Below are 25,106 nucleotides of genomic sequence, written 5' to 3' on the forward strand. Positions count from 1 at the left end.
TCCTCAAATTCGATGTATCTATATCAGTAGCTTATCTTAGTAGCAGAAGTTGAAGAAGCAAAAGTTCAGTTGATGCTTCTAGGCTCTAATGTAAAACATGTATGTATCAGGCAAACAGTAAGGCTTTAAATGGGCCTTGAAGTGCCAGGAAAAAAATAGAAAGTGACTAAGGGAGATACATATAAAAATAAAATAAAAGAAATAATACTTACCTGCCATGATCTCTCACAGCTTCCACAACAATATCTCGCTTCCACAGCTCATTTCTGTTCCTGTGACATGTCAAACCAAGGTGAACTGCTGACTCTGCCAATCACTGTCTGAGTTGGGTCACCACTTTGGCTAGTGATTGGGTAAACAGGCAGTTTTTGTGCGGGTTGATGTGTCAAAGGAACTAGGAATGAGTAGTAAGCATGGGGGACTGGTATACAAAGGAACGGCAGCTGTGGGGGATCAGGGTAGGTGACTTTCATTTTTTTAAATTTTTTTTTTTAAAGTCACTTTTAATTTTTTTTCAGGGGCTTGGATATCCCTTAAACCCCTTAAGGACCAAGCCTTTTTTCAGTTTTTGCACTTTCATTTTTTCCTTCTTACATTTTAAAAATCATACAATAGAAGTTCTCAGCGTGTGAGTAGGGTAAAAAGACTGCTGGTACAGGCGCTTTTCCCCGTGTGTGCTTGAATGGATAAAGGACTGAGAGTAGATTCAGGTATGGATGCAAGAAAAAAAGGCTTTATTTGCCCAAATGCAAAAGAAACAAAATAAAAGGCAAATAACAAACAGAGTGACAAGGTCCCGCCCCTCGAAACGCGTTGTCCAATACTACCTTGTCACTCTGTTTGTTATTTGCCTTTATTTTGTTTCTTTTGCTTTTGGGCAAATAAAGCCTTTTTTTCTTGCATCCATACCTGAGTCTACTCTCAGTCCTTTATCCATTCAAGCACACACGTGGAGAAGCGCCTGTACCAGCAGTTTTTTTTACCCTTCTCATACGCTGAGAACTTCTATTGTACCTACTCCGGGGCCACTGCAGAGGACCAAGGCAGACTGACGGCAGCATCCCACTTTGAGGTGTCACAAGAAAGTGATGATAGGCATTCCATGGTGATGTGCTCGCAGCACAACACCACAAGGTGAGCATAATTTTCTCGCCTTTTATCATACCCACCAGGGATAATTTCACATATCTGCGCACTTCTTTTTGTTTCCTCTCCTATATACGCATTTTAAAAATCATAACCCTTTCAATTTTGCACCTAAAAATCCAAATGATGGCTTTTTTTTTTTTGCGCCACCATCAGTCATTTTACCCAAAAATCTACGGCGAAAATTTTGGGGGCTTCCGTTTCTATGCAGTACATTTTTCTGTAAAAATGATACCTTATCTTTATTCTGTAGGTTTATACAATTAAAATGATACCCTACTTATACAGGTTTGATTTTGTCGTACTTCTGGAAACAACAAAATCTACATGCATGAAAATTAAAGGGGTTCTCCGGCGCTTAGACATCTTATCCCCACCGCTGGGGACCCCCGTGATCTTGCACGCAGCACCCCGTTAAAATCGGTCCCCGGAGCACGTTCTCTCCGGGTCTGATTACTGGTGATCACGGGGGCCAGAGCATTGTGATGTCACGGCTCCACCCCGTGTGATGTCATGCTCCACCCCCTCAATGCAAGCCTATGCGAGGGGATGTGACAGCTGTAGGGGCTATAACACTGCATACACTGATTGCAGGCACTGTTCAATGCATTGCCATAGGAATACATTGATCAGTGTTTTCTGCGCTGGATTTCAGGCTTGGAGCAATCAAATGCCGATTGGACAGCCGGGAAGAAGGTTTCACCGCGGTGGTCCCAAACAGCTCCACTGAGCTGACCGGCAGCATATTCTCCCGTTTTATACGCCGCAATTAACTTTTATTGCCTGATCGGTGATGTCCGGTATTCGCTGAGGGTCCTGGTTGCTGATAGCAACCGGGACCCCGCAGATATGAAGCGCGCTCAGCTTCTGAGCACACTTCACAGATAGGGAGCCGGCCACAGACGTGAATATATGTCCGTGGTGGTTAAGGGGTTAAAGGAAAGATAAACACAACTGTACCTCTTAAATAATAAATTATATTTTCTTCAAAGGGCATCCAAAGGGGTTTTGTTTGCTAATAGAAAAGAAAGAAGTATTGAATGTTCTAGCAATGGATTGTGGTACATAAACAGTTAATCGGCTTTTTTTCTTCTTATTTTTCATTATGAAAAATCTAATTAGCGGACATCAATTAGAGCCTAATAAAGTCCCCAAAAAGCAACATCACTCTTTATTGTCAGTCCTATGCTTGGGACTAAAGCCATAAACATGAAAAAAATGAAAAGAAAAATCCTTCATAATTAAATTCTCTGTTCAGCTGCCAATGGAAAATAAGACGATTTTAGCGTATTACAATAGCAGCATTCATTCAGTGAAAAAGTAGGTGTTCACAAAAAAGCACCTTCGTCTTTGCAAGGTTAAAAGATACAGTGTGTGCTTTGGAGGCATCTCGTGAGTGACAGATCTGATTGCACTTACACTTACTGTCAGAAGAAAGGCTATACTTTTAAAGAAACTGGAAAACACATTAAAAAAAAAAATATTTTCACATGTTTGTCATATCCTGTGTGAAATTAGGTCCCTGGGAGTGTACAGGCATCTTTCGACCATATGAAGGGAAGTGCATATGATGCGGCATTGATGTTGCAATAGTTACGATAGTACCTTGGTTTCTTTAAACGTATGGGGGCATAAAGCAGGTGACATCCACAGTGTTGAGAAGAGTAGACCACAAAACGACATTTGCCACATCGTACCAATGAGTGAGAGATCAATAACTGGGCCAGTAACCACCACGTACATGGTTCTCCTAATTTTGCAGCCATTTGTATTTTTCACAATGAGGAATGTTGAGGTTGGACACCCAGCTCTTATACTATGATAAGACCTATGTGGGATGTTCTCTGCAAATCAGAGGAGAATACCAATGCATATGCGCAGCTTTCTCATAGAGAAAGAATGGGTGAAAATGCAAATAGACATCTCACGGGAAAGGATCCTTCTGCAAAGATGACGTACTAGATAATCTGTGCATGGATGTCCACCACTGACTGCTTAGGAAGGTGGACACAGGATAATGATGTGAGTATAACTCTTAGGGGGCCCTATCAATTAGTTGAAATCTTAATTTTATAACCTTCATACTGATAAATGACTTTACATTAGATTTTTTATTTCTTTTTTTTAATTAAATTGTTTGTAGGATAACCCTTAGACAAAATGGAAAAAGTAGACATTGGCACAATCTTCACGTTAAAGGAGAACTACGGCATAGCAAAACTTATCATAAGAATAGGGAATAATTGTCAGATTGTGGGGGGTCAGACTACTGGGCCCCTCCGCGATCTACTGTATGAAGCCCCGACTGTCCTCCTGAATAGGGTGGTTCAACAACTGCATGAAGCGGCAACCCACACGCCCCCTCAATGCATTTCTAAGGGAGTGCCGGAGTGATGCACTCGGCAATCTCCGGCTCTCCCATACAGCTGCATTAATGGGGTGTGTCAGCCACCCCTTTGTGCAGTGGTCGAAAAGGCACATTCAGCTAGAGAGCTGGAGTACCGTACAGGAGATCGTGGGGGGGGGGGGGGGGGGGAACCAGAGGTCACACCCCTCCCCGTAATCTGACACTTAAGGATAGGGGATAAGTTTTGCTATCCCGAAGTTCTCCTTTAAAAGTGTACCTTTATTTTCTCAAGCCAAAAAAATCTATGATAATCACAGTTTCTGTAAGTGCTTGTGGGAGGAGTCAGCCTGAAGAAACTGCTTGTGGGAGGAGTCAGTCTGAGGGTATGTGGACATAGATAGTGGGGGGGGGGGGCTGTGGTCAGCTCTTGGAGATAGTATTCCCTCATAGATAGGGATTACTAGGGCCCAATAGGAGGTTCCAGACTAATGGTACCACCCTTGTAAGGGTGTCCCTGCCATGTAGGGTTGAGGGACAATAATAGGGGATGATAGGGAATCATAGTCCCCGAGGTCCCAAGCTTTCTCCATTCCCTCTTCCCCGAAAGGGATATCCTGGCTGGCTCCCCCCCTCCCCCCACTAGATGGTTATTTCCCCCACCCAAACCTTTGTTACATTTTGAACTACGATGAACGTATAATATTGTGATGTATACTGTTAGTCCCAATATCTAAATCATACACAGGTCCTTGTATTTCCTTATAGCTGGCCAGAGCCTTGACCAATAGTGACTCTTGACCCATTTATAATGCCATGATAGATTTGGGTATTGTCCCTCTATGCAGGCTTGTTTCATCATACAGGCTTGTTCTATCATGCTGGTTAAGAGTACGTAACAAATATTTGAATGATGCTATTGTGCAGGGTTCTTTTCACGTTTGCTGGCTTGCCTTATTATACATACTTATTTCATTACAATATCAGTTATGGGTATGTATATACATCTGAATGAAACACTTTAGCTATAATGCACATATAGGAAATCATTATGTGATTATTAGTGACATGACATATTGTACTTAGTGCTATATGGGGGATGTAACCCTATGAGTATTTAGATATGCTGTTACCGGGTTCGTTTTTGTGGCATTAATATTTCTATGCACATTCCACAACTAGACATATATTTTACCTTTCTGATCCTCACTTAGTCTGGATAAGGTATCTTCTTGCTATACTCTATGGCAGTAAATACCTGATTGTTTACGTTGTACATACTGATACCCGTCCACTGGCCATTCAAACCTTGAATCCCGGAAGTGGACGGGCTTTATCAGTTAGATGCTGGCGTGCATACAGCGTGCCACATGGGGAGAACATACCCACCATGCTGCCACTGCAGGACCACTACGGATCACTAGAGATATCCTGGCGGCATGTGAGTACCCTATCTTGTGGGACTAGGAACACTCTCACTGACTGGGGATACTTTGTTCATTTTTACTTAGTTAGCATTTGCTATTGCAGGAATTACCTTCCGCATGCAATACTGGGCTGAGAACTTCACCTATGTAAGTAGTATCTCCCGATTTAAAGATGCGGCATAACATCTGAGGATTGATGTACCATTATATATTTCCTTTGTTTATGTTTTATCTCTAGATTGGAGCTACCTGGGATGGATCCAGAACCTGCATGTGGATATCTATATTTTAAATCACTGTTTCTGTTCACTGCTTAAGTGCAGTACCCCAGAGTGTGGGCAGCCTGCATTTAAAGGACAACTGTAGTGCAAGACTTTTATATATTCCTGTGCCCGGGCCTCAAAAATAAACAAAATAAACTTTAACCTACCTTCCTACGTGCCCCCGTTGGTCCGGCACAGGCCTCACGGTCCAGTGGTGCGAACCTCATTCAACTTCTTTGGGACGGGGACCCCGCAGAGCTGTCGCAGTATCACCTGACGCAGTGATGTCCCGCCCCGGCCGGTGATAGGCTGAGCCCACTGTCATGTAAGAAGCCCGCCAGAGCTCCTTAGATGACAGTGGCCTCAGCCTATCACCGGCCGGGGCGGGACATCGCTACGTCCAGTGATACGCCGACGGCTCTGCAGTGTCCCCGTCCCCAGGAAGTTGAATGAAGTTCGCACCGAACCTCATTCAACTTCCTGGGGACGGGGACACTGCAGAGCCGTCGGCGTATCACCGGCCATAGCGATGTCCCGCCCCGGCCGGTGATAGGCTGAGCCCACTGTCATGTAAGGAGCTCTGGCGGGCTTCTTACATGACAGTGGGCTCAGCCTATCACCGGCCGGGGCGGGACATAACTGCGTCAGGTGATACGGCGACAGCTCTGCGGGGTCCCCGTCCCCAAGAAGTTGAATGAGGTTCGCACCACTGGACCGTGAGGCCTGTGCCAGACCAACGGGGGCACGTAGGGAGGTATGTTAAAGTATATTTTGTTTATTTTTGAGGCCCGGGCACAGCAATAAATAAAAGTCTTGCACTACAGTTGTCCTTTAATGTGTGACATTGTTGGAAGCAGTGTGCCTTTAAGATTTATAATGTATACCCAGGATCATTGTATGTAAAAAGGATATCATTACAATTTCCCCTGAGGATGTCCCCTATATGTATTTGACTGCATGGGGGATAGAAATGTACGTTGGGAACATTCTTTATTTGCAGTACAGTCATAATCATAGCACTGTAAGGTATACAGATACCATCATTTGGATGAATGATAAGTATTCTATACAATTGTTGAGATAAAACACTATACTATTTTTTATAGCATTCTGCTACTTACTATGTCTAACATGATTCTATGTGAGGCAGTGATATACTAACTAGTATATAATATCTATTCACTGGATGGGGAATACACTTTTGTTTTGGGTGAATTTTAATGTATACAAATAAATAGTAAGTTTTAGGCACTTCCCTTTTGCTTTTTAATTTTGATGTTTGCTGGGAAAGACTAATATTGAGGTTGGCATGTAACCTGGAATTATTTATATGTGGTCGTTAACAGTCTCTATAAGTGCAGAAAACAAATGCAATATAGATATGTTCAGTCTATTTTTTTTTTGTATGCCTTAAAATATTTTTTGTCTGTACTATATATAGCAACATCATTACTAACAGAAATATGATATCTGATATGACCCGACCCTAGCAAAACTACTAAACTACATGCAAAAAGAAGGGGCATATGGAAGCTTGAGCTGTAAAGATGGCTTTGCCAGCAACAAGGATTAGCAGTACCATCAAGGAGTACACATGGATGAATGTTTTTCTATGGTAAAAATACTGCAAAATTACTTGAATCCAGCTATAAACAGACTTCTAGGACTGATGGTATGAAAACGATTAATGGGTTAAGCCCTTTAAATTCTAAAGTCCTTTCAACTACTTTGGTAGAATTTAGTAAAAACATAATGCACAGTCTTGTAAAGACTGTGCATTATGTTTTCACTAAATTCTACCGAATTAGAAATTGTGATATTTCAGTGTTCGGAGCCACATGTTAGTTTTTGCAGTAATAATGACTCCACAAAGAGCTAGTTTTCAACATGCCAGTCTCAATTTGTGTGTGCTGGGTATGTTCCGTTCGTGTGACAATTGTGTGGCACACCCTGTCTGCTGTATAAAGAGCCAAGATTTTCATAGTAACACCAGAATTTAAGGAAGGAAAGGAAAAGGAAAACGTAGGCAAGATGAAATGATATTTTAAGAATAAATGAGAAAAGTACATGAACTGAGGAGGTGCATAAAATCCTTCCACAGCTCTTTCGTAGATTGGAGAATTTTGCTAGAATTTTTTTGATCATTTTGAAATGCAATGTATACTCACAGAAGACTTTTATAATGAATATATTGATCTTTTGGACAAATTCTGTCTATTCATGGTAAAAAATATAATTCTATATAATATCATACAATCCTAAAAAGTCTGCCTTAGTACCATATATACAGTAGCTTTAAGGTTTCTGTCATGACTCATGATGCTTATTCCTATACACATAGGACATCCTTCTATATTCTGTGTGTTATGGTTTTATTATACACATATAATATTGCTAGGAAAGATAAGGTAAAATATCAGTCGCTGGATCTTATTACTTTCAATAAGCTGGAAACAGATGCCAGATTGTCGCTTGGCATCAGTTTCAATCAGTTCTTTGGGATTTTTTTTTTTTTTGCAAGCTTAAAAAAAACACTAGTGTGAATTAAGCCTTAGGCCATTTTTGTGTGTGTCTGTATTTTGGCTGAAACACCCAGACCCCCTGCAGTAAGAATGTTTTAATCTTGGAAAGTGTTCACATGCTGAAAATGACTACATTTTGCAATCATGATATCAGATGAATAGACATAAGGATGCTATCACATATCAAAGGAAGATACAAATCAGTTAGGTACACTGTGAGGTCAGTCTCTACGTGCTTCCCTCACGAAGGATTTATGGCAGTGATGCCTGAGTCGAGAATGATCTATTGCTCCTGGGTCAGTCCAGTTAACAACATCCACAGTGAACCAGAAATAAACAGAAGACATGTAACCCAACCAGTAGACATAACTTCAAAACCAAGAGCAAATAAGTGCCATTTTATGGGCTCGCTTATATCTTCTTTGTACGTGAATAGCTTGTATAGAATGGGATTGTACATAAGGAAAACATCAATATAATTGCAGAATGATTTGTTTATATGGTTGAAGAAATTATTTTAGTGTACAAATAGTGACCACATTGGTATACCTGTACAGTGGGGATCAAAAGTTTGGGCACCCCAGGTAAAATTTTCTATTAATGTGCATAAAGAAGCCAAGGAAAGATGGAAAAATCTCCAAAAGGCATCAAATTACAGATTAGACATTCTTATAATATGCCAAAAAAAGTTAGATTTTATTTTCATCATTTACACTTTCAATATAATAGAAAACAAAAAAATGGCATCTGCAAAAGTTTGGGCACCCTGCAGAATTTTTAGCATACACTGCCCCCTTTGCAAAGCTGAGACCTGCCAGTGTCATGGATTGTTCTCAATCATCATCTGGGAAGACCAGGTGATGTCAATCTCAAAGGTTTCAAATGCCCAGACTCATCTGACCTTGCCCCAACAATCAGCACCATGGGTTCTTCTAAGCAGTTGTCTAGAAATCTGAAACTGAAAATAGTTGACGCTCACAAAGCTGGAGAAGGCTATAAGAAGATAGCAAAACTTTTTCAGATGTCAATATCCTCTGTTTGGAATGTGATTAAGAAATGGTAGTCATCAGGAACAGTGGAAGTTAAAGCAAGATCTGAAAGACCAAGAAAATATCAGACAGAACAGCTCACAGGATTGTGAGAAAAACAATTCAAACCCCACGTTTGACTGCACAATCCCTCCAGAAAGATCTGGCAGACACTGGAGTTGTGGTACACTATTCCACTATAAAGAGATACTTATACAAATATGGTCTTCATGGAAGAATCATCAGAAGAAAACCTCTTCTACGTCCTCACCACAAAAATCAGAGTTTGAACTTTGCAAATGAACATATAGACAAGCCTGATGCATTTTGGAAACAAGTTCTGTGGACCGATGAGGTTAAAATTGAACTTTTTGGCCGGAATGAGCAAAGGTACGTTTGGAAAAGAAGGGGAACAGAATTTAATAAAAAGAACCTCTGTCCAACTGTTAAGCATGGTGGTTGATCAATCATGCTTTGGGGTTGTAATGCAGCCAGTGGCACAGGGAACATCTCACGAGTAGAAGGAAAAATTGATTCAATAAAATTTCAGCAAATTTTGGATGTTACCTTGATGCCATCTGTGAAAAAGCTTAAGTTAAAGAGAGGATGGCTTCTACAAATGGATAATGATCCTAAACACACCTCGAAATCCACGGGGGATTACATCAAGAGCTGTAAACTGAAGGTTTTGCCATGGCCTTCACAATCTCCTGACCTCAACATAATTGAAAATCTATGGATAGACCTTAAAAGAGCAGTGCGTGACAGAGAGCCCAGAAATCTCAAAGAACTGGAAGACTTTTGTAAGGAAGAATGGGCAAAAATACCTCAAACAAGAATTGAAAGACTCTTGGCTGGCTACAAAAAGCGTTTACAAGCTGTGATACTTGCCAAAGGGGGCAGTACAAGATATTAACTCTGCAGGGTGCCCAAACTTTTGCAGACACCATTTTTTTGTTTTCTGTTATTTTGAAAGTGTAAATGATGGAAATAAAAACTAACTTTTGTTGACATATAATAAGAATGTATAATCTCTAATGTGATGCCTTTTGGAGATTTTTCCATCTTTCCTTGGCTTCTTTATGCACATTAATACAAATTTTTACCTGGGGTGCCCAAACTTTTCATCCCCACTGTAGTCAACATTAAAGAGAATCAATCATTGGCCAATCTCACCTAACCTCAACATGGCAGGGCCATGTGCCGGCGGCTGTAAGACAGTTCAAAGTGTCTAGCCATATTTTAACTGCAATTTGCAACTATAAAAATAGATAAAAAGTAAGAAGAAAGCATTGGTTCTTGGCTGAAATATACGTTGCTTCTATTGTTTAGGGTAAGACTTCGGATACTATCAAGTCTAAATAATTGCAAACTAAGTTTGTCTTTTACGATCCCTTTGGTCTCACCTGCCAAAAACTTCTCAATCCCATCAAAATGAACTCTTAAAAGATGTTTAACAGAGCAGCCTTTGTAAGTGGGGTTTGTCTATGTTAGAGTTGCCTGGATGTTTTTCCTAAAACACAATAGACGTCAAAGGGAAAACAAAAAAAAAAGAAAGAAAGAATGAAAAGATTAGCTTTTTTCACATCCAAACAAGCAAAACAAAGAGGATCTCCATCCAGGACTCTGCATTTTTTTCTGTCTGTGTAACGAAACAGGCTCAGAAAATAAGTATTTTATATGGCTAGGATTCACAACAGAGCTCAGAAGAATTTGGCAGAGTTCGATGCCAGGATTTCAAAAGTCTTTCCACATTTCGAGCAAAGATCTAAGGAACAAGAAGTTCAAATCCTTTTGGACCCTCCGTGACATTATAAAAAGATTGCAAGAATGTGCTTGTCCCCAGGACTCACATAGCTAAACAAAGTTTGGACAGAATCAATATTGAAAGATTTTTTTTTTTTTTTTAACTGAAAGCATAGAGACAAACATTATGAAGGGACTAAACCGGATGTGAAAACAAATTGATCTAATATAAAATAGTCATGAGGGAGAAATCCACACAAGTTTTATACATTGCAGATGACCTTCACACATCTGCTTCTAGCTGTAAGGTTCAAACTTACTGGTAATGGTGCTGCAGGACGCCCCGCAGCTACTGCATCATGAAATCCAGGTTTTACAGTAATTTGTCTTAAAAATAAAGTTTTAGTCAAAAAGATGAAAAGCCTGCTTATGCCATAGCGAAGAATCATTTGACAATTTACAGATGACACACAGTTGGCTGAAATGGCCAGGACCATCCATTTTGGCCAACCATTATGTTAGGTGTATGGCCAGCCATAGTCTTAATTAGAGTATCAAGTATTAAGTATCATTACATATTGGTCAACACAGGCTGCTTTTCTCCATTCTGACTCAAAGCGAGAGGGCTAAATTAAGGAAGCAATGTTCCTGAAAACCATGTTCTAAAAGATATAATATGTGACTTAGCTGAAGATTACTATATGAATGGGGAGACATATTATCCAGTAAAGGGGTATGTTACCCTGCGTGCCATATTTTCCAAAATTCACACTTGGGGTTTTGACAAAAATCTATACATATGGGAATATACCCTTTGGTCACCATTCATTAAAATAATTAAAAGGCCCCATATGTTTAGTCAGTAAACAGTAGGATACTCCCACCACCTGTGAGTTGCATATGTCTGACCATAGGATCACTGGAGCTATTCCATACAGTACTGCTGTTCCAGGGCAGGTTTTAGGAAATGGCAAACTGGGTAGCAAACTAGGACCATTTAGTGCTATTTTGTAGTGTATTCTAGTGTCTGGAAATTGAAATGCAGTATTGAAGGGACACTATATAGCAGTATTATGAGGCTCTTTTAAGAAGGTATTATTGGGATCCTGTACATGATTTGCATTATGTCAGCAGTGGCATGTGTCAGCATTGTTATGGTCAAAGTTGCACACTATCCATACATTTTTGAACAGTACGTAAACACTTTTTTGCAGTGTTCCAAAAAGAACTGATGAGCCTGTGAATTTATTAAAGGGGTTAGGTGACTGATCGCGGGGGTCCCGCTGTTGGGATCCCCCATGATCTCTGGGGGGGTATGTTTGGAATGCTGGGTTTCATGGGCCAGAGGCTGCAACCCCTCCATTCATGTCTATGGGATTGGCGTGGCATGACGTCATGTCTCTGGCCCCGGAAACCCAGTGTTCTAAACTAACTGTTTAGACTGTTGAGTGCAGCATGGGTGCTGCACGGAGATTACAGGGTCCCATCGGCGGGACCCCTGAGATCAGACATTCTCTTCCCTATCCTTTGGATAGGGGATAAGATGTCTATGGGCGGAGTACCCCTCTAAGCTGGGGTGATAGTGCTTGACAATGTGAATGTGATGTTTCAGATCACGGTACATTTAAGTAATAAATCTATACCCGAGTTATAGAGAATTACTACTTATGATTTGTATCAACCAATAAAGATAAAAGGTCAGCAACCCTGATCATGGTAGTATGCTGGTATTGCATGATCTACAATCTGGACTTTTCCTATTGAGTTCAGGGGAGAGGTCAAAATCTGCAATAAAACTCAAATGTTATGGATTTTGCTGCTGATTACTTGCAGATACACAGCAAAATGTGAATGTCCGGGGAAACACATCTTTATTCAAAGACTATAATACAAATGAAAAAATAAATAAATAAACACTACAGGAGTGTGTACTATATGATGGTATGTCATTGCTGGAGGCTAAGTGTACAGAGTGGTTTTATTTTTAATTATTTTTTTCATTTTAAATGATCATCTTTTTTTTTTACTCATGCCCCACAACGATGCCTCAGCTCTCTGTGTGCCCTGGGCTGCAGACACAACATCATCCATTTATTTCTATGGGAGCGCCGGAGATGCCTTGGTGTAGTGCTTGGGTGTCTTTGGCTCTACCACAGAAATGAATGGTGTGCATGTGGATAGGGAATAAGCTGTTTTACACTGGACAATCCCTTTAAGTAAAGGGGTTTGTAAGATTGAAAAAAGACAAGAGTCCATCGAGTTCAACCTAAAACCCTACTGTGTTGATCCAGAGGAAGGCAAAAAACCCCAATGAGGCTGATGCCAATTGCCCCATGAGAGGAAAAAATCTTTTCGGACCCCAATATGGTGATCAGAATAAATCCCTGGATCAATGTTCTATCCACATACACCTAGTATCCATAACTTTTAATGTTATTACTCTCTAGAAAAACATCCAGGCCCCCCTTGAACTTGTTTAGTGAGTCAGACATCACAACATCATGCAGCAGCATCATGTTGTTTTAAAAATTCATTTTCATATCCTATTCCCACAGTTGTAGTATTGACCATATTGATTTATCCCCAAAAATATTCAATAGTGAAAAGTGGATCATAGTGAGACAGACATGTCCTTTCAAAAAAATAAAAAATAAAAGCAAACAAAACCATGCTCTTATTTATTTTTACAGTGCAAAGGCTTCACCAGGAGCTGCTGATGTTATTTTTTTAACATGAAGGAGACCACAGAGGTGAAGTCCCGACCCCTTCCAAAACTGCTAACAGCCTTACATGAAAGGCTGCCTCTAAAAGAGACGACTGATTGTCCTCCACACTTTAGTCCTCCTCCAAGTCTTTATTGGCTACTACCTCAAAGCACCCTGGGAGTCTGTATTTATTCAGCTACTTCCTTCCCAGTCTGTTTATGTGCTTCAGCTGCAGCATTAACCCCTTCTCAGCCAGGTATAAAACCTTAAAATTAATCTCCCCTCTCTTTTATCTTGTAGGAATACAAAAGCAGCAGCCTGAAAAAATGGTGAAAAGAATAGTTGTAGGAAAAACTAAGGAAAAACATTATTTCTAAAGTATTTTTTGATTTTATTATGCTACCAACTCAAGAGTACTATAAGTGCACTGTAACATTCTGGCTAGTTTGGGAAGCTATGAATTAATCTTAAAGTCACATATAAATGTATCTTCTATTTACTTTTACATTTTCATTAGAGTTATCCTGACATACTGTAAAGCAGCTCAAAGTTCCCAGCAGCAGATTTGTTGTGTGTGAACCGTTCCATTTTCAGAGGGACAGGGATTAACAATCTTTTTATCCTTCTTCAGATTGAGCAGGATACGTAGCTGCATGAATCTAACATAAGTGTGAATGGCTTTTCCATTGACCCATTCCCACTGTGGAAATTTCAGACTTCAGGACCCGCTGAAAGAATGAACATGTTCATTCTTTTGACAGAAATCCATGTGGACTGCATTGCCGTCAACAGCTTTTTCATAGCCGTATGATCTACCAGATCCTGTCAGGAACTTATCACATCCAGTCAGGATCAATCAGAGTCAATGCCAGCATCCCATGCCTGCCTATAGTGTCTATAATAATATTCAGTCTTACTAAGCCTTCACTAACGTTCTCTGAATCCTTATTGATTGCCTAATTCCCTGAATTTGCCTGCTAATGCTGCTTGTTCCGAGTCTGTACTGTTTTCCGGCTTTGACCATTTGGCCTGTTTTTACATACCAGTTTGGTATTGACCTAACCTGTCTGACCTTCCCTTTAAGCATAAACACTAGGGAACAGTCCAGCGTAGGGACGATCATTTAATTGGGGTCTGCCATTTAGGGCGGATAGTCCAAGAAGATAGGGACAGAGGCCAGTTCAGGCCTGCACTGTTCCATACCTGACATGACAGATCTGCACTCATTTACAGGATGGCTTGGACCCTAAGACAACTGGCTGCAGCAGGAGCCTCCCCTCTCTGCTCAATCTGAAGTAGGATACAAAGATTGTTACTCCCTGTTCCTCTGAAAATGAAACTGATCAGCAGAAAATGAACCTGTGTTCTCTTAGGGATTTCTTCTAGACTGTTTGTTTCAGAACTGTACAGGAAATCCTGACAAACTGTGTGGACAGGTTTACTTCCTGTTTAGTTTTCTCATTTATTTAGTAACACGCAAGGTCTAGGTAGCTTATCCAATTTTATCCTTTAAAACCTGTACAGGGATCTAAACCAGGTATAGGCTGAGGCCTAGAGCTGGCAGCTGACATGTGTAGTCAGAAGCAAGCAATTAGTTCAGGGTGGGCAGCACAGGTAGTAAAGAGTCTGGGACCTACACAAGAGAGGTAATGAAGTACAGAGGATGAAACATGAATGTAGTCAGGAAAAAGGCTGAGGTCAGTCTACACCTTCTATAGAACCGTTGGTGAGGCAAGGTGGAGAGGGTGTGATTGCCTGATATAAAAGATGATGGCAGGTGGTTGTAAAGGAAGAATTAGGATGTGTGCCTGCCCTTTAATGAAAAAATGCCACAAAAATGTGTGTATGTACACATGAAACAGATACACTGTGCATCTGTGGGTGGAAAGTCTGCAGTGTTTCTGAAGGGAACGCTGTAAAACAAATCTACATACAATCAGGCTTTGGTGCTGACTTGTTGTGAATCTGCTGCCTGGCAATTTTCTGCAGATTCTGAAAAAAAAAAAAAAAAAAAAGGAGGGGGGTAGGTTTAAAATCTCCATATTTGGATTTTGCTTTGGTTCCACAAGTAATCCATAGCAAAATCTCCAAGAATACATTTCACAACTTATTTAATGTTTATTATTACTTTCCCATTTATGTCAATTTGACAGGCTGGAGATATAAATGGGGCCTGTAAAAATGGACTTCTGCCAGTTAATAGACTTGGAGAGATGCCTTTCATGCTGGGTGGCACAGGTGCCAAGCCAACATATGATGACAAGCAAGTTCTGTCAATTTAAAATGAATAGGTCTCGTGCATTAAATTAGCTGGGCATCATATGGTTGCCACCTTCCCAGAAAGGAATGTGTCTTTCCATACATGATCTGAAGGATAGGGGGAAGATCAACTTTACAGGTAAAATCAGAACCACAGGTCAATTTCCATGTGGATTCTGTGTATATTTTTCCGCAGTCTGTGAAAGAAGTTTGTTAAATAGTCTTCCATGCCGGTGCTGTAATATGATGAGGATTTTCCGACCACAAATTATGGATGAAAATCTGCAGCATATCCATGGCATATAAACATATATTAAAGAGTCAAACTCGCTTCTCGTCTGTATTTTGAGTAGTCTCTAGACCTACTGTAATGTAACAACCACTATTCCACACGTATTTTGGCTCCTCAAAGGGTTGTTGCTCAATGTGGTACACAGGTAGTGTTTCTATTTGACGCTTATAGCAGTAAAGCAGTTTTAGTTTGATATTGGATATATGCTTTCATCATCTGCTCTAGAATGGCTGGCTTTAAAATATATAGTATCTTCCAGGTGAAAAGTATACGTGAAGCACACACTGAGGCAGCTGGATATCCGTTTTGATTTTAGCAGCTGGAAATCCAGATGGTTCACTAACAAATTGTCAGCCAACGCATCTGCTTTGTGTCAGATCCCAAAATGATGAATTAATGGGGAGGGGGCTTAGTGTCCCAAACTCTGTACAAAGGGCTGAACCAAGCTTATGGAAGCAAGTGGTATCGCTCAGAGTTAATTCTTTGGAATCCGGCTTTGTTACATTACTGGCACTGCAGCTAATCCTTTCATTATGTCACAAGAGTATTTAGTCCCTTTAAAGGGGTATTGCCACCATGAATTAATATGCAAACATTGACAAGTTTAACCACTTTGCTGCCATCCGGCCTTCACAAAGTGTAACTATTAAAAAGTAATGGAATGTTCCTCAACTGATTAAAAAGTTTGCCTAAGTAGACGTAAATCATCCAAGAAGGTGAGGTCTCCAGTGGGTGCTGTCATTGGGAATAGAAGCAAAGTATGTGGCTGTCCTGCTTAGCAGGTAGGCCTGTCTCCAGAATGCATGCATGAACAAGCCTGTCAATCACTGATCGAACATAGTGCAACATGTGCAATGTAATATTTCAGTTCCCTCACAGAGCCTTTCAAGCCTTGAGAGCCTGATCACTGAGGCTCCACTGCTGAGACCCTTCTGAGAACGAGGGTCCACCAATTTGAATGGAGCAATGGTCCGACATGACTCCTGCTGCTCCTTTCAATTCTACTGGAGTGACAAAGATAGCCATGCTGTACTTAATTGTCTTCTTCATGTCCATGGACTTTGAGTGGCAATGCTCAATTGCTTCTTCATTCAAACAGTAGATACGGACCCCGTTCTTATGAACACTCTCAAACGTTTTACAGAACACAGGAAGAGTCCCAACTTTTTGAACAAAATGAGGCTTGCACAAAAATGTGCAAGTATTTTACATCAGAAAACTGGCATGCAAGCTTTGATACATTCCCCCAAAGTCTGTATGCAGAGAGATTGAGTAGTTGGGTATACTAGTTGCACAAATGGGTGACATTTTTTAGACTTACCACAAATTCATACTAAACTGCCTGTTTAATTAACATCCTGTTAGGCTCTTGCCAACTAGCAAACATTCCTTGTGTCCACAATACTCTTAGTTAACTATCTAATACCAGTTTTACTACTTTTACATATCATTAAGCATTGCAAGGGCTCAGTCAGACAGGAGTTTTTACTAACTTGACCAGAACTTTCCAAAGTTTTCCTCGACTTTCTATATGACATAAGCATTGGCCATTCAACCCCCAAGCCCAGAATCATTAAGTATTGAGAAGAGAAGGTGAAAAATTGTCTAACTCAACATTCCAGGCCAATCATAAAGAACAGTGTGGCAGTAACTTGACAATCTCTTTATTACCCCTCACCTTAAGAAACAACTGAATCATTAAAGGTGTAGTCCAAACCCACAAAAAGTTTGGCTAAGGCTGGCAGTAAAGGTAAGAAAAAAAAGTTATACTCACCTGCCCAGATCCTCTGACACTTCTATCCCAACGGAGCCCTATTTGGACTGACCAATGCTTCTTATGTTTGTTTCAACATGCAGGAAATGCTTGCTCAGGGAATCATTCGGCTGAGTAGGGTCATCTCTATGACCAGCAACTGGCTTAGCAAGCATTTCCTGTGGGTAAAAACAAAATTAGGAAAGGCTTCACAGCTTGGACTGGGCACCATCGGGACAGATGTGGCATAGAATAGAGGTAGGACAGAATTCCATTTTTCATTTTTAGGCAAGCCCCAGCCCATAATCGAACCATTAGTCCCCTAGCAACCAGTCTTCACTACAGATTATACAGTACATATAGCCAGGCTTAAAGATTCAGCAAATGTTGACACATGTGGTCTATTAACAAAGACACATTAAAACAAAAGTTTTCAAGAAGACAAAAGTCAACCAAGATAAACACGTTATCCCAAGTTAAAGCTGCGTCCAGCCACTGATTTGTTGTAATACGTGTCTGCCATTGATATTATTGGCTCATGATTCTGGCACTCAAAGTGGGGTCCCAAGGTTAAAACCCCACTCTTTTGTATCCATATTCCCTGGTAGTGGTCACTGGTTTCCTAATGGGACAAGCCCTTTAAAATAAAGCGCAATAGACTGCTTTTCCTCTGTAATAATGCTTACATATATTTCTCTTAAAAATCTGTCTAAAACTGCACTGAAACAGTAGTGTAAACCCCATAATGCTATCTGGCAGTATAATTGTGATTTATATACAGTGCTGAACTATTCTATGGATTAAGCTTTTAGCAGCGATGTGCACATACTATGCTGACATCACAATTTTCAGTGTTCGCTCGATTTTCGAATATTCTTTTCTTTAACGACTAAAGTATGTGGAAGAACAATTTTACCATTAATCATTTTCTTTGTTAAACAAAAAAGGAAAATAAATCCCTTTATTAGAAACTATAAACATTCTGTGAACAAGAACATCAAAAGAAAGACGAATTGCTGCAGGAGTCGTCCTAACGCTCCTTCTATTAAACATAAAAAAAACAGTTGCAGCAAATATAATGTAAGCATTATAATCCCTCTGCAGTCAGAAATTCCACAGCCTAAGTGCTCTGCACTTTCTGAGACAAAAGTGTTACAAGAACAAAGGACTTGTTGAATAGATGATACACTGGTAGCCAGTGATGAGATAATTGCCAGGAATTTAAACGTTGACCAAACCTTTCTATAGTAGGATGAAGATGTAAAGACTGCACCTTTAAAGGTGATCTCACAAGGCTAAAAGAACCCATAGGACTACAGCCTAGAGATATGTCTAATGAACACAGTTGGGTCATGGATGAAAGCGTCACATGAACAAAGTGACTCTATGGTTCTAAAGCTTGCTAGATTTATCTCATTTTTATCATATACCTGAAGAAATGGTATGGACATTAGGCCGCATGCATTTTTTAGAATGGAATTTTCTCATATAACAAAATGTATATGTTAATAGATATGCACAGAACATATAGAAACTTCTTCAGGACTACTGAGTAGTCTCATAATATGTCATTTTAATTGTAACATGCACTGTATTCCTTATCATAGTGTGTGGAAAAATTGTGTTTTTATAAATAAGTTGCCCTGCATCAGGCTTGGAAGGAAGACCACATTTTCAGTAAGTTTACAAGTTTCAAGTGGTGCAGAAACCAGTCTTTTTATTGCAATTGGGCCACAAAATTGGCACTAGGGAAATTTGCCCCAGTGACGTGTTGCTCAACCAATAGTAATAAATCTCTTTAAGGGTAGGATCACATGTACCGTTTTTTTGCTGCGTATTTGCTGCTGCTTATTTCCCTACCCATTGAAGTCAATAAGTAGCAAAACCAGTTGCAGAAAATACGCAGCAAAATACGCCACGTGTGACCCTACCCTAAAGCTGCGAGAAAACTGGGAATACAGAAGGTAAGCCGTTGAGAACTCAAACTTGCTTTGGGTTCCGAGTCAGTAGCTTTGGACTGCCTGACTACCCTACAGAGTATCATTGCAGGTCCAGGCTCTGGCACAAGCTTCAAAGGTCCAACAGAAGACGTCATATGGACCCAGCTTACATATAAACCAATAGAACTTTGTCCTGTAAATACACATGTCCTGTAGTCAACAGGTACTGGGGTGTTTACATCTGCAACTTCATTTATAGCACCACTGAATCCCTCTAAATGTATAATGGCCTGAAGTAGCATTCTATGGAACTCCTAAATATGCCTAAGCTTCTTTACAAAGTCACCCTAAATGTTAAATTCATCATTTTTTTCAAATGTGTAGTCATTGCTTAATTCTTTGGATTTGGATCTGAACAGCTGGCTCATTTCATAGGCACCTGGGAGTTATCTGGGAATGGTGTGTGCACATCTTTGCCAGATACTCAAAAGTAAAGAAAGAAAACGTGTTTGTGGATGGCTATGACCTTCCAAATTTCTGCATTCCGTGCTCATCTTAAGCCATGTGAAACAATCAGGCTCATCTCTACATACAACTACTGACACCTTTTACTTCTGTTTCCTTAAGAAAGCAAAGCAAACATGTATTTCAAAAGGCTCTCCACCTCTATGATCTTTCTGTGAAATCTTTTGGCCTGATCTATTCCCCAGCCCTCAGATAAACGTATTTGCTTTATCTAGGTTCTGAAGTGCTTAGAAAGCTGTCATTAATCAAACAGATGAATGGAGGGAGCTTGTGTGTTGAAATGAAGGTTCCCGCAGAAGAGTGACACATAGTTGTGCTTAGAACAGATACAAAGTAGTAAAACAGGATTTAATCTTTCTGATACACATCTTTTTTAGTCTTTTGCTTCCACACTTGGGTGCCGCATCGCTCTTTAAACTGCTGAAGAGCAGCCTGATAGCAAAAGGGTTAATGCAATATGGAACAATGCCAGAAATTTAGAACTAATGCTAAAACCCACATCTTGTGCGGCCGGCAGTCTCCAAACATTACTAACACGTATGAGAAATATTATCGCTTCCCAGGCAAAGGGGCATCGCTCAAAAGAACTTAAGCGCAACCAGTCATGTAACTGAAAGGGAATGTGTCATCAGAAAATGACCTATTTAGTTTATGTTCAATATATTTTTCAGTTTTCCATGTAATTTTTTTCCCCTATATTTATTTTAAAAAATCTTAACTTAGTTTTCAGTCTGGATACTGAGAGTCCAAATAGGCTGACTTTTAGGCTGGGTTCACACTGCAGAATTTCTGACGGAGATCGAGCTGGTGGCGCCAGGACCGAGCAGACTGCATTGCTGCCCCCATAGACTACATTGCATTTCTGGGTGGATCTTTTGGGAGATCTGCTCAGAAATGCATTGCCATCTATGTGGACGGCAATGTAGTCCATGCGGTCCTAGTGCCGCCTGCTCGATGTTCGGCAGAAATTCTGCCCAGAAATTCCTGTAGAGATTATTTCTCAGCAGGCAGGATAACAAGGGAAGGCAACTTCTTTATATAGGTAACACCAATGAAAAATAGGTGATGGTCACAGCTCCCTTCCTCCCCCTTCCTACACAGTAATTTTACAGGTCATAGAGCATTCCTAGAGCATTTCTCTATCAAAGTCAAAGAACATCTCCAGATTACAGCTTCCCATAGCCCATGTAGCTGCTAAAACCATATCTCTCAAAGCTATCATCAGCTCTGGCAAGATGACCATGTCCATAAAGGCTATTTTTACATTTTGTAGGAGCCTCCATTGTTTTTTTTTGTTCCTCTACTTCATGTCTGGAGCAGAACAATGAAAAAAGGAGCTGGTGCCTCAGAATGATCAAACCTGATGGACCCCATAGACTGTAGAGTCAATTGTAATGGCGTCCTTCATTATACTGGATCAGGCAGAAAAATCTTGCTGTCATTTTGGAGGAATCTGTGATGTAGGCCCCGAATGGTGCCTCCTTTGACTCTGATGTGAACATAGCCAAACATTTACAGGAGATAGAATAACAAAATCTACAATCTGGTTTCAATTAGTAGAAAAAATCTATGAAACATTTCCTTTGAAGAAGCACGGCTCTGTTCTGTTGCCCAGTGTAATAGATCATTTTTCAGTGTGAACCCATTGAATCTTTAAAGATTCTATTGATGTCTTATGAGCTGATGTCTACTGATGTCCATCAGGTCCATCCTCTGAAGGCTCTTTTAAACCAACGTCACCCTTTACAAAACCATACCTTTACTAAATGTTAAAAAGGTTTATGTTTCAAATTTGAGCTAGGCATTTTGTATTAAAAGCTACTAAAATTACCAGGGATCAAAAAACAGTTTGGAACTGAGACATATGTCATGGTGGATTAAAAATACTAATTTCCAGAGTCAAACACTCTTCAACACTATGGCCTTTTGCTCAATTCTTTACACAGAATTGTTCATTAATGGACAATAAATATTACCAGTTAGCAAGTTATTCCTTAAACGCATTCAGCCTACTTTTAATGACTTACCCTCTTAAACCCAGGTTTGTGACAGGAAATGTTTGAGGACTTCTGCTTGGCAATCCAATCTTCTATGCCCTTTCTGGCCAAACAAGCATTTACTGCAAAGCTGTCACCTACAAAGACAAAACATAAAAACTGAGTTTTTTTTTAAACAGGAGCAAGCACTCAGCTCCCTATTCCAAATGTCAGATCCAATTATGTAAGATCTAACATTGACTCCTTAATAGCAAAATCTAAATCTGCATGCAATTATTGGTGTTCTGCAATTACTGGCATGCACTTGATATACCACATAGAATAATAAAAAAGACAACCACAGATCCCCAAAGACTGTCAGATTACAGAATGTTGGTTGTCAGTAACATGGCCTGGAGTACACTCTTATTGCTTTGCCATCAAGCATGACCTCAATCTAGACTTATTGTAAACAAAGCTATTAAAAATTAAGTTAGAAACATCTTTGAATTTACTGAAACACTTTGACCATATCAGTGATCTAAGACATTCCAGGGAATTAGACTAGATCACAGGAAGCTAGCATTTCAAAGATCGACTTTAAGTATTGGTAAAGCCTAGTTTACGGGGTCACTGACACATGAAGGGATTAGACAAGGACTGGTCACAGATCAAACACACTTAAGCAGACACAAGTCCATCGTCAGAAGCTTCAAATCCTAGACCCCCAGTCCTTGAAAGTTTAGTAATAAATCAATATGACCAGATCAAACCATCACAGCTTCCATAAAACACTAAATAATAAAGCCGAAAGCACATAAGCATTAAAAGTATATATGCCAACTTTAAGACATTTCCATGGCTAATATTGGACACTTACTAACTACTGTGGGCATTAATGCTTTAACGCCGCAGGGTCTATGAAGTCTAACATGAAAATGATAGATAATTTGTGTTCTAAGCATGAGATTTCATCTTGGTTCATTATTTAGGATTAATATTCCCACAAAGAGAAGCCACCTTCAGATGGAATTTATAATGTAAGGCTTAACTCTAATTTGTAACCAAATATCACCAAGAACTGGAAACCTGTCAAGTGTATGACACAAGAAGAGTCTAAATCAACATTTTTTTTAACATAATGATGATTGGAAATGTTCTTAAGAACATTCCTACAACTGATGACCAGTAACAGATCACTCCCAGTAGAGGATTTACAATTATGTTAATCCTACTGAGCATCAACGAAGCACTATTTTATTGGAATCCTCAAACAGTGGCCTCAAACAATTATTGTCCCCCACAAGACATTATAGATAATCCCATGATGGACAATAAATGACTGAAGAATAAGTTAACATCTACCAGTATAGAAATTTAACTTGGTTAAAGAGGTTCGAGAACTACTAAATAGGTTCAAGAACCACTAAAATCACTTAGTAAACTTCAAAATAAAAGTACAGTACAATGAATATCAAAAGCATAGCATTTCCTTCCTTGGAACAGTGTCTCCCTACCAGGGTTCCCAGGAGCTCTGGGATTCCTTGAGTCCTGATCAGAAGTTCTTTATACCAACAAGACCTGCTGCTTTTCCAAAAGGCAAGGCAAACTGATGTAAACTTACTCAAAGATGCCTTGTACGGCAGTAAACCTATCTACTCTAAATTAGAGCTCGGGACAAGAGTTATAGGATGCATTACCCGCCTCTACATCAAGCTTCTATGAGGCAGGAATTGCATTAGAGCTTCCCCAAGTGGAAAAGTCTCCAGGGGTTCCCCTGTGACAATAAGCATAGGAATCACTGCATTAGAGTTATAACATAAGTTACTTGTTGAGTACACAGTGTAAAACACTCTAGGTCTACAGTTTGTTTTAAACTACAAACTTTTTATTCTTGGCTACAAAAACTTTATTAAACAAGTTAACACTTCGTGGACACTGCTGCCTGAATGCTTCTTTCGGGACCATCATGACTGATAAAGTAAAGGAACGTCTCTTCTAGATGACAATAAACATTGTGGCACATACATACATACATTTTTTACAATCCATAGCATGGCATATGTTTACTTAAAGTGGTCAATTTTTCTTACAGAACTTTTTGGGGATACCTAAAAGCTCTTACATTTTCTGGTGTTAGAAAGGAATGTGATCAGACAGTCACTAGTAAAGAAACACATATTAATTAAAACAACTTGCTTGCTCTTTGTGAAGAGTACTCGAAAGACACAGATGACAAAGTACCACTACTAAAAAAAAATATCTAGCCTTTGATGTCATGTGGAAGCTGTGCATGACATTTTGAGTGATACATGTGCAGACCACCAACAAAAAGGACAAATTAACATGATGTGATTCTATGGTCATTTGATACATGATCCCACAAACCTAGGATACATTGGATAGATTACATCACACAGCAAAAAATCTGCAAACAAAAAGCAGAATAACAAAACAAACAAGACAGACTGGGACGAGCAGGCAGTAAAGCTAGTAGGTCTGTTGGGGGGGATTTAATTTCCTACCTTCAGGGCTCTCTCTGGGTTTGCAAACTGCAGCTGCCAGTCAGGAGAAACAACATGAAGTACAGAAAAGAAACAAAAAGAGATGATTAGATGACTGACCTTAATAAAAGAGTCTTTATATACAGTGTATCAACACATAGAACAGATAAAGCCCATCACTCACCATGTTTGGAATAAAGTTTCCCCATCTCTCAGCAGGAGACCCCCAGATCCTGGACATCAGATGCACATTACAATCCAGTGCGGGTAAAATCCATGTGATTCCGCAAGGAATACAAATCCACAACAGCAGATTATTATAGGGAGCTGTACCTCCCCCCCTAAAATCCAGAAACCAAAAGCAGCTGAGACCCCTAGAAGCAGTGACACCTCATGCTATCCTGTTAGAAAAGCTGCAGCTCATTCTGCCAGGCACACACACAGTCTACACAGAGTAAGGAGGAGTTAGGGGCTGGGAGTGGGGGATGAAAGTGGAGAGCAGAAGAGGAGGAGGAGGAGGTGGTGGGAGAGGGGAGGGGATAGGAGTGAGGGTCGACAAAAACAAGTGAGAGGAAAGAGAGTGTCAGAACTGAGGGGAAAATTGGGGAGTTTGAAGTCATTAGCAAAGTGATGTTTGTAAATAGAGCTTTAATGAATTGCCTTGAAGAAATACTTA

General features: G+C 40.0%; 1 protein-coding gene across 1 annotated transcript in view; it reads right to left on the reverse strand.

The window, feature by feature from the left end:
- The window catches only part of NKD1 (NKD inhibitor of WNT signaling pathway 1), an 86,170-nt gene extending 61,316 nt beyond the window's left edge, over window positions 1-24,854 (reverse strand). Inside the window, exons 1-3 of the mRNA XM_056526358.1 lie at window positions 24,615-24,854; window positions 24,452-24,484; window positions 21,978-22,084 (exon numbers count right to left, since the gene is read on the reverse strand). Of these exons, the coding sequence (XP_056382333.1) occupies window positions 21,978-22,084; window positions 24,452-24,484; window positions 24,615-24,639 (165 nt within the window). The 5' untranslated portion in view covers window positions 24,640-24,854. The remainder of the gene's footprint in view (window positions 1-21,977; window positions 22,085-24,451; window positions 24,485-24,614) is intronic.
- Between the last annotated feature and the right edge of the window lie 252 nt (window positions 24,855-25,106).

The sequence above is a fragment of the Hyla sarda genome, chromosome 6 (genome assembly GCF_029499605.1).
Source record: "Hyla sarda isolate aHylSar1 chromosome 6, aHylSar1.hap1, whole genome shotgun sequence".
NCBI classification, from domain to species: Eukaryota; Metazoa; Chordata; class Amphibia; order Anura; family Hylidae; genus Hyla; species Hyla sarda.